Here is a 17825-nt window from a genome sequence, read left to right on the forward strand (position 1 = left end):
TCCACTCACCTCAGCCTCCCAAAGGCACGGGATTACAGGCTGAGCCACCGAGCCGGCTTGTTATCTTCTTTAAAGTCTTTGTCAGTTAATTCCAATATCAGTGTCATCTCAATGTGCTGACATCTGTTGATTGTCTTGTTTAGTGTGAGTTGAGATTTTCCTAGTTCTTCATATGCCATGTAATTTTGAATTGTACTCTGGGTGTTTTTAATATTATAAAACTCTAGGTCTTTAAATCCTATGGAGAATGTTGATATTTTTTTCAAGCAACCCACCTGAGTTCAGGCTGCAGGTTCTGTCCATCTTCCATGCATTGTGGTTCCCAGGTCAGTTCAGTTTTCAAAGGCTTTATGGTGCTATTTGATTCTGTGTTGTATGTGTGACATATGGTAGCCAGTCAGGAACTTGGGTGGTGGTCTGTTTTATGGTTCAGTTCTCAAAGTCTGATTATATTGTTTAAAGTCTGATCTATGCATGGGCTCAGGGATATGCCCAGTAGTTCATAAAGAACTTTATAAAGCCACTTTCCCAAGCTTTCCTGAGCTTTCCCAGTGTCCTCCCTTTTCACAATATCCCTGGTACTTTCTGGCCCCTTTTGGGTCCTTCATCCAGAAAACTGGGCTTTACTTAATTTGCTCTGCAGTATACTTCCTGCAGATTGTCCCCATCTGGGGACAAGTCGTTGGAGTGCAAAGACAGAAATAAAGCAGTGGGGTTTATCCCATCATCTCAAACCATAGCACCTTTGATGAAAAGGAACTTTTCCTTGTCTCTGAGTTTTAGCTTCCCACTGGCCCTCATTGTTACCACTGCTGCCAACATGGGATTGTTGAGGATTTGAGCATGAGAAAATAAAGAAAAAATGGTGGAGGGAGGGGAAAGGAGGACATTTCCACCCTCTCTCTGAGCATTAGGAGGTACCTTTTCAGCCCCTTGAACCAGAACCAGAGGACTCCTCCTAGAGCTCTTTGTTGGCATTGATGCCCACTTCTGACTTTCAGGCTATGTTGAGTGCCAATGAATAGCAGAGGGAAAAAACAAAAACTGGTAAACTAGCTTTCGATTTGGAAGTACTTCAAATTTCCAGTCATCTTCCCCAATATGACTGCTACTACTTTCTTTTCAGAGTCTTGAAATAGCTGCTCCGTGGATTCCATCTGACTTGGTAGCTATTCAGTGGGAGAGACAAGGTGGAGCGCGCTTACTCCATCTCACCAAGAACTAGAACTCCAACACACATTTTTGAGTGGGAGAATTCATATGTTCAAAATTCAGATTTAGAAAAGACTGTGGCAGGATTGAACAGGGTGGATTAAAAGGGATAGGATGGGAGGCCCATTAGAAACCTATTGTAATAAAAACTAAAAACAATAAAATCTAAAAGTGACCATGCCAAAAAGGGGGAAGGGGAGAATAATGCAAGAGATGTTATCCTACACCCATTCCATCCTTATGAAATACATGAATTCACCATCACAGTCCCAATGTGACAGCCAGAAAGGAGTCCTACATAGGGAGCTGCTAATCTGGAAGGTTAGAGCTGGGACTGACCTTAGCGATCACCTATTCAACATTTAAATGTTGAATAGGTGGTCTCTAACGTCTCTGGTATACATAATTTGTATACCATAAAGCTCGCCTGTTTAAAGTGCATAGTTCAGTGGTTTTTGGTATATTTACAGAGTTGTACAACTATTACCATAATGTCATTACCTTGTCATTACTCCGAAGAGAAAATGTGTACCCATCAGCGGGCATTCATCCCCTATTTCCACCTTACCCCACCGCCAACCCCATACCCCCAGCCTAGACAAGCACTAACGTATTTTTTCTATAGATTTTCCTATTCTGAACATTTTTAAGTAAATCAAGTCATAAAATATGTTATATTTTGTGGATGGCTTCTTTCACTTGCATAATGTTTAAGAGGGTCATCCATGTAGCAAATGTCAGCATCTCATTCCTTCTTATTGCTGAGAAATAGTCCACTGTACAGATAGACCACAGTTTGTTTACGCATTCATCAGTTGATGGACATTGGGTTTTCTTCACTTTGGGGCTACTGTAAATAATGCTGCTATGAGCACTTGGTTACATTTTTGTGTGGACATCTTTTCAACGCTCTTGAGTATTTATGTAGGAATGGAATTGCTGAGTCAGATGGCAACTCCGTTTAATTTTGAGAAACCATTAAACTGTCTTCCACAGCAGCCGTACCATTTTACATTCCCACTAGTTATGTATGAGGGTTCTCAGCATTCTCATCATCTCCAGAGAGGTTGATTAACTTCCCAGGCTCACACTGGGGGTTGGTGGGACTAAAACCCATACTTTTTAACTCATAAACCTGTGGTAATTAGCAACAAAAACAAGAATAAAAACTAGTTGACTGAAAGAAAGCCTTCAACAATTGAAAATGTTCTGCCTATTCAGGAAATCTGTTTTTTATACCTGTGTGAGTCTTCTCTTCAAATATCTCTGGTTTTTTAATAGATTTTCAAAACTCTACTTTGTAAATTATTGTAGTCACTTTTCTTTGCTCAGATTTTCCCAAAGTCTATAACTGTTCCAGGCCCTCACTCTAGACCACCATGATCCTAAGAACTATCAGATCATGAGAGCTGATCATGTGGTCTGATCCCTTCACAATACAAATGAAAACTGCTGGACTGTATCCTAAGGTTCTCAGTGAACTCTGGTATCCTCTCAGGACATAGGAGGGAGATCTGACACCCTTCCCTAAAGTGCTCTCTGCTCCTCTGGTTTTCACTCCAGGTGCAATATCAGCTACTTAGAAGAATGGCTGAAAGATAAAAATTTGCAGAACAGCTTAGCCAAGGAGACTTTGGAACCCCTCTCACAGGCAGCCTGGTTGCTTCAGGTGAAGAAGACCACAGACACCGACGCCAAGGAGATCTCCGAACGCTGCACCTCACTGTCTGCCGTGCAGGTGACTAGACTTGCTTAGTGTCTCTCTGGATCTCCCCCGATGGATCAATGCAGTGGGCGCACCCCCTTTCCTGGTTTCACCAGCTACAAGGGCACCTGACTGTGTGTTCTCTGGGAAGCATACTTACCTCATGACCCACCCTTTTATCTGATAAAAGTTTATTAAATACTAACTCTAGGCCTTAAATAACACAAAAATGTCTATATGACACATTCCCTGCCCACTAGACTCACTGGTCTGTATGTACTGGGGGCAGGCAAGGTCGGCAGAGAGGCCAGAAAATGATCTTCCTATTGTCATCTAATTCTGTGATTTGTCTTTGCTCCCTTCTGTGTTCTTCTCCCTCTTTTCTTGAAAATAAATAACACACGGCTCCTGAGCCAAATTATTGGATAAAAGATCCACCCGTGGTTCCCACACGTCCCCAAACCGTCAGACCCATGATTTCAGGAAGTGATTCTGTTTCATGGCCTGATACCCTGTTAATCTAACGTTCCAGATCATCAAGATCCTTAATTCATACACGCCTACAGATGACTTCGAGAAAAGAGTGACTCCATCATTTGTTCGCAAAGTACAGGTGAGACCCTTAAGGGTGGGCTTTTAATTTTACCTTCGAAGTGTGGCATAAGACATGGATGTTTAATTAACATTGAAGAAATCCAGGCTTAAAGGACATTTGCCAAATGTGCAAATGAAAAGTACCCAGCTCAAAGGTGACAAGAATTGATCGTATCAAACCCCCCCAGTTTTCAGAATCCGTTATAGTCCTGATGGGAAAGGAATGAAAACACGTAACCAGTGACTCCCATGTTGTGTTCATTCAGCTTTTCTTGTTTCTTATTGGTCTTCCAGTACTGTGCACCTGGGCAGAGGCCAAATGGAAACAGAAAGACCATTTTTCTTATATCATCATTTTTATGTAATGATTTTTGTAACCATTTTAGGTAACCAGTTTTCTTATATAATCTCTAAAGTTTCTCCCCCAGTGAACTAGGGCAGCAGTTCTCAAAGTTTGACTCAAGGATCCCTGGGAGTCCTTGAGACCCTTTGCAAACCACTGAACTAAGAAGAAAAATGGGTTCAACAAAAATAATAATACTTCAGGCTAGGCGCAGTGGTACATACCTATAATCCTAGCACTTTGGGTGGCCAAGGTGAGAGAATAGCTTGAGCCCAGGAGTTTGAGACCAGCCTGGGCAATATAGTAAAAATTCATTTCTAAAAAAAAAAAAATCAACAAATTAGCCAGATATGGTGGCACATGACTGTAGTCCCAGCTACTGGGGAGGCTGAGGGCAGGAGAACTGCTTGAGGTCAGGGACTGGAGCCTACAGTGAGCCAAGATCGTGCCACAGCATTCCAGTCTGGGCAACAGAGTGAGACACCAACTCAAAAAAACAAACAAAAGAGTAATAAGCCAGGCTCGATGGCTCAGCCTGTAATCCCGCGCCTTTGGAAGGCTGAGGTGAGTGGATTGCCTGAGCCCGCGGGTTCGAGACCCGCCTGGGCAGCAAGACCTCATCTCTACAATAAATCAAAAAAATCAGCCGGCCGTGGTAGCGCATGCCTGTAATTCCGGCTACTTGGAAGGCTGAGGCGGAAGGATTGCCAGAGTCCAGCAGGTCAAGGTTGCGGTGGCCGGGAGCGGCCACTGCACTCCAGTCTGGGCGACAGAGTGAGACTCCAACTCCAAAAAAGAAAAAGAAAAAAAAGTAATACTTCAGATCTACTCATGTTTGAGCTTAGAATTGTGCCACAAGAATAGATTAGAATAGAAAACAAATTTGCAGTCAGTTCATCCTGCGAGAAATTAACTTATAAAGTGAAAGAGAGCAAGTAAGTATTCACCAGAGCTGATGTGGAAGCCCTGGATAGACCTGCTCACCTTGGAATTGTGCTGTTAACAAGCTCTCGTGTGTGTTGTCTCACATGCTTCTGAAAGGAATGAAATGAAATGAAAGCTTCTTCCCAGAAGGTAGAGTAGTCGAGTCTTCCTTATTCTTGACTTTCAGGTAGCCGGAAGGCAGGATGTACTGGTTTTCTTACTCATTTTTCCTCTGGTTCTAATTGCAGGCTCTCCTAAATAGTCGAGAGGATTCATCACAGCTGATGTTGGACACCAAATATCTCTTTCAAGTCACATTTCCTTTTACCCCCTCTCCACATGCCCTGGAAATGATCCAGATCCCCAGCAGTTTCAAGCTAGGCTTTCTCAATAGATTATAGCAGGAGAAAAAATCAATGCACTTTCCCCCCATAAGCTAATTGGAGGTCAGATGTGAGGGATGTGGTTTATTATTTGGAAGTGGAAATGCTCTGGGATGCAATTTAAGGAAGAAAACACAGTTCTCCCAAATGGACCACATTATCTCTCACTCCTGGTGACAGTGCTGCTGCTGCTGCTGCAATTTTGCAAGAATTAATACACACCAGCAGCAGCTGGAAAGGCTGTGTCTCACTTTGAAATTTCAGCTGGCTTTTATTGGAGTTCCTAGAAGTCTCCTATTTTCTTCCAGGTGCCTCTTGGTCTATTCTGTCTTGTTACAGGGCTCCACTAGAAGGGGGTGTGGGACAAAGTGTCTCCCAAGTTTTCTAAGGTTCATGTGAATCCCAGGTACATTTATGAAGCCATAAGTGGGTTCCAGGGCTAAGTCTTCCAATAAGTAATCTTGTTTGACCACCAAAATCTACCAAAAGCCCTCTTGCTCTATGCTTGCTGCGGAGGTGGGTTCACTAACTAGTTTTATCAAAAATGCCCACACATTAAAAAATATTTATTTTAGACCCCTCTAATTTTTAAAAGAGTATTCAATCTGAAGAATCCTATGAAGTATTTTTATGTGTGTATCTATTTGAAACTATATTAGGGTTTAATATATTATTAAACCTTAATTGACATGCCATTTATCTTATCCTCCAAAAGCCCATTCCTTTCAATTTTATCTCCCAAAAGAGTCACCATAATTGTCTTATTGTTTACTGTCTTTCATACTATAAGTTTTTTCAAAACTAAGTTTAAAAAGGCAACCTAAAGGATTTTTTCTAGCCAATCAGCATTCCAATGTATTTACTTACATTTCCTCATAAAAGTAACTAGAATTATGTCAGTGTCTCCTTTTGAGAAATGATTCCCGAGTTTCATAGGAACTAGCTATTCCTTGTCCCCCTAAATTTTTTCACTCCTTCCTTTCAGACATGAAATGTCATTTGTGAGCACTCCTAGCCTATGACCTGAGGATCTCGTGCTTTTCTGCACCACCCAAGAGTACCAGCCAGCCCTTCCATTCATGACAGTCATATACAATATCTGTGATTCTGTAATACAGAAATGCACCTTAGGAGTGGGAATACTACATGATTACAAAGCAATATCACCCTTCTAATATGTAATAATGTCTTTTCCTATTATAAATGACTTAGTTTAGTTCATTTCAATACGTTGTATGTGACAAAATGAAAAATCGAACTTTGTAATACTTTAATCAATAAAATAAATTACCAAATGAATTGGGTCAGACTTTTTTAATTGCTAGGAGAGTACATGTCTCTTACATGCACAAGTTCTATGCCTTTCTTTAAGGGTTGTCCTGAAAGATGCTAACATATTTATAGATTCATATTTTCTTATTAAAAGTTGTTTAGAGGGGAAGTAAACATGCCATACATGCTGGCTCAGGCTGTGTCTCTGTGGGGCTCCCACACTGCATTGGAATACGGAGGCACTTGGCAGAGAATTGGCTGCTTTCTGATCCTTACTTGTGGCCTCCGTGCTCTTTCCAGACCTTCCCCATATCATGAGGAGCCACAGCTCAGAATTCATGCCTGTTTCACAGCACTTGCCCTGGGCCATTTCAGCTGCGCCCATGTCCTCTGCTGGCCTGTGAGCTCTGGTGTGGGGGAAGCAGCACCAAACCCAGCCATCCCTGCCTTTCTCCTGCTACTGGTGACGTGGGAGAGAACTGTTGCAGGCAGCAGGGATTGGAGTGAGGCTGGGGAGAGACCCGTGGGGAAAAGTGAGGCTGGGGAGAGATCCGTAGGGAAAAGTAGAATATTGTATGGGGACAGGGAGGCCAGTGGAGGCCGAGGAGTTTATGTGTGGAAAAGCAGGGAGAGGGAGGCTCACACCCCGTGGCTGTGGTCAGTTCCTCAAAGCTGAAGGTGGGAAGGTGGCCAAAATGGAGAGATGATGATTACACGCAGTCCCAGGTGAATATCAGGGCTGCTCACGAGGGGGCCTGCACACGGAGGTCACTCTACATGCCAGAGCCTCTCTCCGCAGAGTTCAAGGGGTGCAAAGGGTGAATGAGAGATGCAGTGGCCCGCATGCCCCAGCAGAGAGCCTGGGCTGCAGGTGGGAGGAAGGAAACAAGCTGAGCTGTGCCGCCCAGATAAGGAGATTAGCCAGGCCAGGGGGCATTCACACCTTCAACTGCAGCTCCAGCTTCTCGCCTCTCACCTCGCTGGTCTGCGTTCTGGCCAGCAGCTCCGAGTGCTGACCTGTGAGAGGTATGTGCATGGGAATGTTCTAGGGCAACCTTTTTTGACTTCAGGAACTGGTTTCGTGGAAGACAGTTTTTCCACGGATGGGGTTGGGGGGAACCATCAGGCATTAGAGTCTCATAAGGAGCTAAGGAGCACGCATCCTAGATCTTTGCATGCACAGCTCACAGTAGGGTTTGTGCTCCTATAAAATCTAATGCCACCGCCCACCTGACAGAAAATGGAGTTCCACTCACCACCATCCCCACCACCACCTGCTGTGCAGCCGGTTCCTAACAGGCCATGGACCATACCGTCTGCAGCCTAGGGGATTGAGAACCCCTGTTCTAGAGCGCTCAGGACTTCCGAAATGTTCAGGAAAGCGCAGAGGTCCACGGGCCAAGGTGTGAGGAGGCCCTTCCTGCACCCATGGGAGCCCAGCGAGGGCTTGTTGTTATTCAACTGTGTATTCTAACTTTTCTACAACTCACATGAATTTATCTTGAAATAAGAAAAAGGTGTTTTGTTAGTGAAATATATTAATATTGGCATCAGGAAAAACGATTAAGCATCCTTAAAATCAGTTAATCAGTTTTAATAATTGATTCAGGTGATAGACTATGTAAGCCTCCAAGTGCAGCTTCTGGGATAGAAAGAGGTTTGTGACACTGAACATTTTATAGTTGTAGTAAGTCTGTGAGATACATTCACACTGTTGTATCAGCCAGTTCTTTTTTTTTTCTTTTTTTTGAGTTGGAGTCTCACTCTGTCGCCCAGACTGGAGTACAGTGGCCGATCCTGGCCACCGCAGCCTCGACCTGCTGGGCTCCGGCGATCCTTCCGCTTCAGCCTTCCAAGTAGCTGGAACTACAGGTGCACACTACCACACCCGGCTAATTTTTGATTTGTTGCAGAGATGAGGTTTCGCCAAGTTGCCCAGGCGGGTCTCGAACCCGCGGGCTCAGGCAATCCACTCTCCTCAGCCTCCCAAAGGCGCGGGATTACAGGCTGAGCCACCGAGTCCGGCTCAGCCAGTTCTTTTTTATGGTAAAAATATATGGCAGTTTATCTAGTCTACTGTTGGTGAACATTTGGGTTTTTTCATTTTAGGGCTATGATGAATAAAGTTGGTATGACATTCTTATTCATGGTTTTTGTTTGTTTTTTAGGAAATAAGCATTCATTTCTCTTGAGTATATGTCCAGGAGCAGAATTGCTAGGTCATTGAATGTGTGTGTACGTTTAGCTTTGTAGGCCCTACCAACCAGTTTTCCACAGTGGTTGGACCAATTTATACTCTCAACAAAAATGCTAACAGGTCAGTTATTTGTTGGTGTAGGGTGTGTAGGTGATTACTTTTCTACTCCATAGCTTTCTGCTCCCAATCATTTATAATGAACATTATAAGCAGCTTTTATAATCTGAGAGGATTATAAGGATGCTTAATCTTTTTCCTGACAGTTCATCACGTCCATTCCTACGCTTTGTATTGTCAGTCTTTAGAATTTTAAAAATTCTGGTGGGTAAGTAAATGTTTCACATTGTGGTCTTAATTTGTATTTCTTTGATAACTAATAATGTTGAGTGCCCTTTTATATGTTTATTCACCATAAGAATACCCTCATTTGTGAAGTGGCTACTCAAGTCCTTTACCCATTTTAAAAATAACTTTTATTGAGATAAAATGCTTACAACATAAAACTCACCATTTTAAAGTGTGTATTTCAGTGGTTTTCAGTATATTTACAAGGATGTGCAGTCATCAATGCTATTTAATTCCAGAGTATTTTCAGCACCCCCCCCCCAAAATTAATCATATATCCATTAAGAAGTCATTCTCGATTCTCCCCTTTCCCTTCCCCAGCAACCACTAATCTGCTTTCTGTCTCTATGGATTTGCTTGTCCTGGACCTTTCATATAAATGTAATCATACAATATGTGGCCTTTTGTGTCTGGCTAAACATAAGCAAGGTACAAATTAAATTTAAAGTATTTTTAGACTGTAAATGTTATACATATTCATGGCAGGAAGGTTGGAAAAATCAGAAAGGTATGAGGAGGAAGATAACCACCTATAATCCTACCATCCAGAGAAACTCCTTTTCACAACTAAGAATACATTTTTAAGGTCATTGGGGTCATACTGTTTATGTATACTATTTATGTTTCTATATATTGATGTTTTTCATTTAGTATTTATGAACTAAATTTAGTTTTAGTGCATACTATTATTCTTATTGCCAATAATCCTTCTTGTGAGGAGGGAAATTTTTACAGCTAAAGCAAATGCTTCAGTGAGCATTTTGACAAGAAAGACAAAAATGCCCCCGTTGTAACAAGTTTTGTCATGAAATCTCTCTGCAGTAGGACTTCATAGAACTTCTCAACTCTTCCTCTAATAACCTTATACCAAGCACAAGATTTCTGTGACATCTGTTTAATCTAAATATGTGGCTTAAAAACTAGCAATACGTGTTTATTGTAAAAAGAATCAATACCAAAGTTTAGAAAGTCTGAAGTGAAAGTCCCTCATCACATGGCCTGCATTCCCACTCCCCCTATTTAGTTCGTTGTTTATGATTCCAGACTTTTCTGGCACGAACACTTAGATACCACTTTGGTAGTTATACAAATAGGACTACTTGTTTTTTTCATGTATCTTATTCTGTCAATACTTTTTTTTTTTTTTTTTGAGTTGGAGTCTCACTCTGTCGCCCAGACTGGAGTGCAGTGGCATGCTCCTGGCCACTGCAGCTTTGCTCTGCTGGGCTCCAGCAATCCTTCTGCCTCAGCCTTCCGAGTAGCCGGAATTACAGGCGCGTGCTACCACGCCTGGCTAATTTTTGATTTATTGTAGAGATGAGGTCTCATCAAGTTGCCCAGGCGGGTCTCGAACCTGCAGGCTCAGGCAATCCACTCACCTCAGCCTCCCAAGGCACGGGGTTACAGGCTGAGCCACCATGCCCGGCTCTGTCAATACTTTTAAAGTTACCTTTTTTTGATAACTGCTTCTATATTATTCTATGGAGTATCATAATTTATTAAACCAACCTCTTGTGGTTGCATATATAAAGTAAATCCAGTTTCTACTTTTAAAAAAAGGCTTCATTAACTTAATGAAAAGAGCCAATGAGGGCAATTACTGGTGGGAATGTAAATAGGAAGAGACATGTTCCCGTGGTGCAGCTGCAGAAAACAGTTTGGCAGTGATTCCAAAAAGTTAAATATAGAGTTGTTACCATATGACCCAACAAATTCTACTAGGTATATACCCAGGATACTTGGAGATGTATGTTCATGTAGAAATGTATACACAAATGTTTATAGCAACATTATTGGCCAAAAAGTGAAAACAACTCAAGTGTCTACCAACTAGTAAATGAATAAACAAAATGTGGTATAGCCATACAATAGATTGGTATCTGGTAGTAAAAAAGAATGAAGTTCTGATACATGCTACAACATGGACAAAACTTGAAAACACTGTGCTATGAAAGAAGCCAGGTCTGCCTTAAGGCTGATATGACTCAAAAATTGTGGTCTCCATCAAAAATTGGTGTTTTCCAAGAATATGCAATGACATGCAAAGATGAAAATGCTATTAAATTAAGCAAAAAACTAAGGTCCAAAATTGTATATGGCATGTAATTCCATATTTTAAGTGTACACATATATATACTTATAAAGATGCTAGAAGAAAACACACTGCTGACAAACCAGTTATTTGTTGGTATAGGGCATGTAGGTGATTACTCTCCCCACTCCGTGTTCTTCTGTTCCCAAATATTTAAAATGAACATTATGAGCAGCTTTTATAATTTGAAAAAATTCAGTCTGAACGGAAAACATGGTCTCTATCCAGATTTGGAATACTGTCCATTTTCTCTAATTCCCTTTTCTTCATCTCCCATAACCTGCAGCCAACCTTCTATTTCTTCTTTACTTGGTCCCTTGGTTCCTCTCACCTTCCCCTCCTGTAGCTACTGCTCTATCCAGAGCTCATGTCCTCTTCTCCAGAACATGACAACAATCTCTTAGCCCAGGACATTTTCCTGCTGGTCCCTCTCTCTCTGACCTACTTCTGGAAGCACAAATGCTAGAATAATCCACTTGAATGACGTTGCTCCCTTGCTTAAAAACCCATGGCTCACTGTCCTAATGCTCTTATTTGGAGTCTTCAGCCCGACCTTGTTTCTGGCTGACTTTACAGGGTTAGGGAGTGGGGGATAATTACCATGCCCCCGCCAAGGGTCAGGCCCTGGTGGCAGGCTCTTGCATTCTTTAACTTACCTTTTGTGCCAAAACTGAGCAGCTTGACTGTCCTAGCTCTGCGGTATGGGCTGTAGAGTCCCACTACACACAGACTCAGGCTCCACTGCGGGCCTGTAACGTGTTGCTAAGTCCCCCTGCATTTCCCTAGCTGCCTCCCAGGGTGACTGTGAGATACTAGAGCTGAGCACTCTGTGGCAGTCAGTGGCTGGTCTTCTTGTGAGTTGTTATCCCTAAAGGACTGTCCTCTACCCTTTTGTTGCCTAGAGTTCTCGGGAACTGTGCCGTTGTCCCTTAGCCAGAACAGTTCAGCCCAATTAATGTGCTCCTCATTCTCTCTCCAGTCCCATGGTGACCTCTGCATGACAGACATATCTCCTCAGAAGTGTCCTCACGCTTACCTCCTCCACAAATACATCCCTCTCAAATTTGGCTTTGTTGAAATGTTCAGGCTGGTGCCCCAAAATATCTTTATGCCCAGGCTGGATGATCAGTTATGGCTCACTGCAGCCTCCAACTCTTGGGCACAGGGGATCCTCCCACCTCAGCCTCTCTAGTAGCTGCAACTACAGGTGCACATCACCATACCCAGGTAACTTTTAAAATTTTTGTGTTAGAGACGGGTCCCACTATGTTACTCAAGCTGGTCTTGAACTCCTGGGCTCAAGCAATCCTTCTGACTCAGCCTCCCTAGGTGCTGGAATTATAGGCATGAATCATTGTGCCCCACCAATTTCTTTGAATCTTAACATGACTCATTCTTTGGAACACCTATAAAATTGACAGGGTTAAGCTAGCTGCTCTCTTCCCCCATAACTTCTATGTCCTTCAATCTCTCAGTCTCCCAAAGAGACCTAGGCCATAGCATAGATATTTCTCTCTCTTCATCTCTACTGTCACCAAGTCCAGCTTTTTTCCTTCCTGTGCATGGTCCAAGTCCATTCCACTGCATTGCACAAAATATGATTTAAAGAATTTACTTGAACCAAAGTAAGGACACATGCCCGGAAGACTCAGACCAAGTAACCTGGGATATGAACTCCATGTCAGCCTTTGTTACAAGCAAGTTTTTAAGGGCAAAAAGAGGGGAGACGGAGAGTGGGCTGATACAGAATTGTCAGGAATTCTCACGGGTTTACAGAAATAACATTGATTAACGATCAGTTATACGTTGTTAAACTGTAGGATATGGGTTACAGCGTCTGGTGCAGCATTATTAGGTTAATATACAGCTACCTGTGCCAACGGCAAGCAGATTTAAGAGATGAATGCAAGCTGGGATCGGTGACTCAGCCTGTAATCCCACGCCTTGGGAGGCTGAGGTGAGTGGATTGCCTGAGCCCGTGGGTTCGAGACCTGCCTGGGCAACTTGGTAAGACCTCATCTCTACAATAAATCAAAAATTAGCCGGGCGTGGTAGCGCGCGCCTATAGTTCCGGCTACTTGGAAGGCTGAGGTGGAAGGATCGCTGGAGCCCAGCAGGCCGAGGCTGCGGTGGCCGGGAGCGGCCACTGCACTCCAGTCTGGGCGACAGAGTGAGACTCCAACTCAAAAAAAGAGATGAATGCATAGCTCAAAGCAGAGGGTCGGATGCTATCACTGCCTCATTTTAATGTCTCCCTGGGCCTGATAGTGTAAAAGGACTTGCAGTCCTCAGATTAAGTTCTTTTCTCAGCTTTAACCCAGGACTTCCTGTCTTGCTGATCTGTTGCCATGGCTCCTCTTGCTCTTTGCTTGTCATCTCTAGCCTCAGCCTCGCCCCTACCACTTCCTCCCAAGGCAGTCACTTTTCCAGCTATTGCTGCCACTCAGGGTAGCATGACTTGGTGGTGCGCTCACTATGCTTCTGACCTTGAGCTAAGTACTTCATGCACTGTCTCTTATAATTCCCCTGACAACCCCATGAGGATAGATTTGCAGCCCTCCATTTGCTAGATTAGCAGAACAAAGCTTCAGAGAAGTCAAGTAACTGGCCGCAGTAGTGGGCCAGGAACAGGCAGCCAGAGCCTGTACCTTTAGCTACTAGAGGGTTCTGGCTTCCTCAAGGATGCCTTCAGCAACCTGGGCCTATCTGTTGACTTCTGCATGAACAGGCCGGGACCCTGGGTCTTTGGTTGTCAAATTTTAACTAAGTGGGTGTCTGTTTTGCAGGGAACCAACACCACGCTTACTCGGCCTGATGGCTTTGGTTGGGGTCAGGGCTTCATTTGCTGACTCCCAAAGTTCACCCCGAGGAAAGGAATGTTTTTAAAAGTTTTAAATTATAACATCCATTACAACAACGTTTTCCACTGTGAAACTCCACAGAATTGATATTGTGCTGCAAAGATCAATGGTGTCTGCAAGTTGCCCAAAAACCGGTTAAACATGTTAAGTTCAGAACATCCATTGTCTGAAGCTTTCTCACTGATTAAATAAGTGAGTTGTGTTGACCCAGAGTGTTGTAATAAATCAAAGGTTACAAATTAACTGCATATACTTTATCCCACATATGGAAGTCTGAGCAACTGCCATGATAAAATAAAGAAGAGGTTTTAGAAAGCTAAAACCATTGATCTTTCTCATGCCCCTGCCTTTCTTTTTACTTTTTTTCAGCTTCATCTTGGGTAAAAAATGTGTGATCAAACCTTCCTAGTGAATGTATTTGGTTCGTGTGACAAATGCTTCAAGCAAAGGGCTCTGAGACCTGTTTTCAAGAAATCTCAACAACTCAGCTACTGTTCAGCATGTGCAGAAATCGTAAGTGCCACTTTTACAAATTTTAGTTACCTGTCTTAAAACATTATCTAACACAGTCCTGTGACAGATGAGTTGCACAATGCAAAATGTATGCCTGAACTTGGTGAGGCTGTAGTGTACAGGGGTTCCGGGTGTGCACTGTGGTGCCTGACTGCCTGGGTCAAAATCCTATTTATGTTACTAATTAGTGTACCAAGGAGGTTCTCACCTCTCTCCTAAACCTGTTTTCCCATCTGTAAAATAGGAATACTAATAGCATCTATATCATAGCGGTTTGTGAGGATCAGAAGAGTTCGTTTGCTAAAGTGTTTAAAACAGTGCACTCAGCAAAGGAAGTGCTCAATGAATGTTTTATCTATTATTATTTCTTAGGGATAATGCTTTTTTCTTGTCTTCCACCAGCCTGCCTGGCAGGCAACCAAGCTGAAAAAGTCTGGCAAATAAACATTCTGGGAGTGCCCTTCCAGGACACCGTCCCAGCTATATGTAGGTACAACCTGACTGAACACTGAACCATACAGGACCTCAGTAGTGAGCAAAATTAAGTTCAAAAAGTGCTCCTTGGGCCTAAGCCTTCAGTGAAGGCTAGGGACTGAATACAAATCCTGGCATTTTTCAAAGTACACAAAATCAAGTCCTCGCCAGAGGTGGCTACGCACAGCCTTTCGGATTTTGCAGAAAAAAAAATGCACACAGCACCACCAAAGCCCTAAGAGTTAATCCTATCAGATTTGCAAAGCTGCGCTCAACACTGTGGCCGACCAGAGCCCCCTCTTGATGAAAAGTGGTAAAGCACTCCTCCTGAAAAACTCAATAGGAAATTCCCACATTACCAACATACTAAATATATAATTATATAATCAAAGAAGGAAAAGATGACTTTCACATTTTATCTATCTGAAAAGAAAAGACACTTTTTATCCTCCTGATAACCGTTGTTATTGTAACCCCTCACAGTGATTACATTAAAAAGTATTCCCATAAAGCAAATGGAAAGTAAACAGCTCAGGGTGGCATGAAAAGGCTTTGGTACAGCAAAGTCATCCTGACGTCTCTCCAAGTATGGCGTAATGGGTTTTTACTTTCAGAGCATGTTGTTCCAAACTTGGCTCTACAAATTATAAAACTGAAGACTTTTAGTTTTTTGGTGTTTTTTTTTTGAGTTGGAGTCTCACTCTTGTTGTCCAAGTTGGAGTGCAGTGGCACACTCACAGCCACCGCAGCCTCGACCTGCTGGGCAGAAGGTGATCCTTCTGCCTCAACCTTCCAAGTAGCTGCAACTACAGGCATAAGTTACCATGCCCGGCTAATTTTTTGATTTATTGTAGAGATGAGTCTCACCAAGTTGCCCAGGCTGGTCTCGAACCTCTGAGCTCAGGCAATCCTCTCACCTTGGCCTCCCAAAGTGCTGGGATTAGAGGCTTGAGCCCCCACACACAGTCGACACTGGTTCTTAAAACAAGCCTGCTTTCAGGGGGGACTACCAGTCCATCATTTATTAATCTAAGTCTTCTGCTTTTAAAAACAACTTTCTCTGTGGGCAGAATAAGCCTGGAATCCCAGATTTGGGGTCGTCTGTAACATCATAGTTTCTTCCCAGCTCGGAGGCCCTGCCTGGAGATATTCTTCCAGGGGACTATTGCTGACTAACTCCACCACAGGCACTTTTCATCCTTTGGTTGAGGAGACATCTGATGACAGACAGCTGATTTTCTTTTTGAGTTGGAGTCTCACTCTGTCGCCCAGACTGCAGTGCAGTGGCCGCTCCTGGCCACCGCAGCCTCAACCTGCTGAGCTCCGGCGATCCTTCTACCTCAGCCTTCCAAGTAGCCAGAATTACAGGCATGCGCTAACACGCCCAGCTAATTTTTTGATTTATTGTAGAGATGAGGTCTCACTGCCCAGACAGGTCTCGAATCCGTGGGCTCAGGCAATCCACTCACCTCAGCCTCGCAAAGGTGTGGGATTACAGGCTGAGCCACCGAGCCCAGCTGAGAGTCAGTCATTTGTAAAGCCATCACAGAAGAGAGCTAGGCACTGGGTCACCCATCCCAGAGGAGGGCCAGTCACGTGACACCCATCAAAGAGGAGAAGCAGATATTGGAGCACCCTAAGCAGAGAAGGGTCAGTCACTGCAGTACCCATCACAGAGAAGGTTGAGTCACAGACGTACCATTCATAGAATAAGGTAAGTAATTGGTGCACCCATTAAATATGAGGCCCAGGTTCTGGGGCATCTATAACAGAGGGGAGCGTGTCACTGGAACACACATTGCAGAGGAGAGTAAGTCACTGGGGCTCCCATTACAAAGGAGATTTATTCACTGTGATACCCAATTTCTAGGAGGACCAGTCACTGAAGCTCCAATCACGAAGGTTACCCAGTCAATTGGAAGTCACATATTCCTGCAACACTCCTAGTAGAGGGAAGCCAGTCACTGATGTACCCATTCTGGAAGAGACTCCAAAACTGGGCAGACATTTCAGAGGAGAACTAGTAACTGAAGCACCAGTTTTAGAGGAGGCATCAGTACTAGAACATGCATCACAGAAGAGGGTTAGTCACTAGGGCAACTATCACAGCATATGACCAGTTATTGGGGCAGCAATCACAGAGGAGGCAGTCACTGTGGAACCCAACATGGAGTTGGTTCAATCATCAAGACATCCATCACAGAAAAAGGTAAGACAATGGCTCACCAATCATATATGAAAACTATTCCTTTAGGCATCATTCACAGGGAGGAACAGTCACTGAAACACTTTTTGTAGTAGGCTCAGTCATTAAGACATGCTTCAAAAAGGAGTGCCATTCACAAGGGCACTTATTATGAAGGAGGTCGATTAAATGGGACACTCATCAAAGAGGAGCACTAGTAATTGAGGCAACCATTATGGAGGAGACCCAAACACTGAGGGACCAGTCAAAGAAAGACCCAGTCACTGGGACACCCATTAAAGAGGAGAACTACTCATTGGCCCCCCCAATATGAGGACCTGCCACTTGGGCACCATATAATGTGTACACAGTCACTGTGGTACACATTATAAAGGAAGCCAAATGCTTCACAAAGGAGATAAAGTCACTAGAGCACACATTATGAAGGAGGTCCAGAAGTGGGACACCCAACACTAAAGGAGGGCTAGTCACTGGGACATCTATTATAGAAGAGAGTCAGTTACGGGGGCACCACTATCAGAGAAGACTCAGTCACTGGCACACCCATAATAGAGGAGGGCCAGTCACAGGTGCATCCATTATAGAGGATGCCCAGTTACTGGGACACCCATCACAGAGTAGAGCTAGTCACTAGGACACCCATCACAGAGGGAGCCAGTCGCTAAGACACCCATTATAAAGGTGGGTCTTTTCACTGGAGCACT

General features: G+C 43.5%; 1 protein-coding gene across 1 annotated transcript in view; it reads left to right on the top strand.

Annotated features, from left to right (window-relative positions):
* MYO5C (myosin VC) overlaps positions 1-6460 on the top strand; it is a 98516-nt gene extending 92056 nt beyond the window's left edge. The window contains exons 38-40 of the mRNA XM_008072580.2: positions 2776-2950; positions 3450-3530; positions 5027-6460. Of these exons, the coding sequence (XP_008070771.1) occupies positions 2776-2950; positions 3450-3530; positions 5027-5179 (409 nt within the window). The 3' untranslated portion in view covers positions 5180-6460. The remainder of the gene's footprint in view (positions 1-2775; positions 2951-3449; positions 3531-5026) is intronic.
* The last annotated feature ends 11365 nt before the right edge of the window (positions 6461-17825 follow it).

This window comes from Carlito syrichta, unplaced genomic scaffold (assembly GCF_000164805.1).
Source record: "Carlito syrichta isolate Samal-C Ts95f unplaced genomic scaffold, Tarsius_syrichta-2.0.1 Scaffold315355, whole genome shotgun sequence".
Taxonomy (NCBI): domain Eukaryota; kingdom Metazoa; phylum Chordata; class Mammalia; order Primates; family Tarsiidae; genus Carlito; species Carlito syrichta.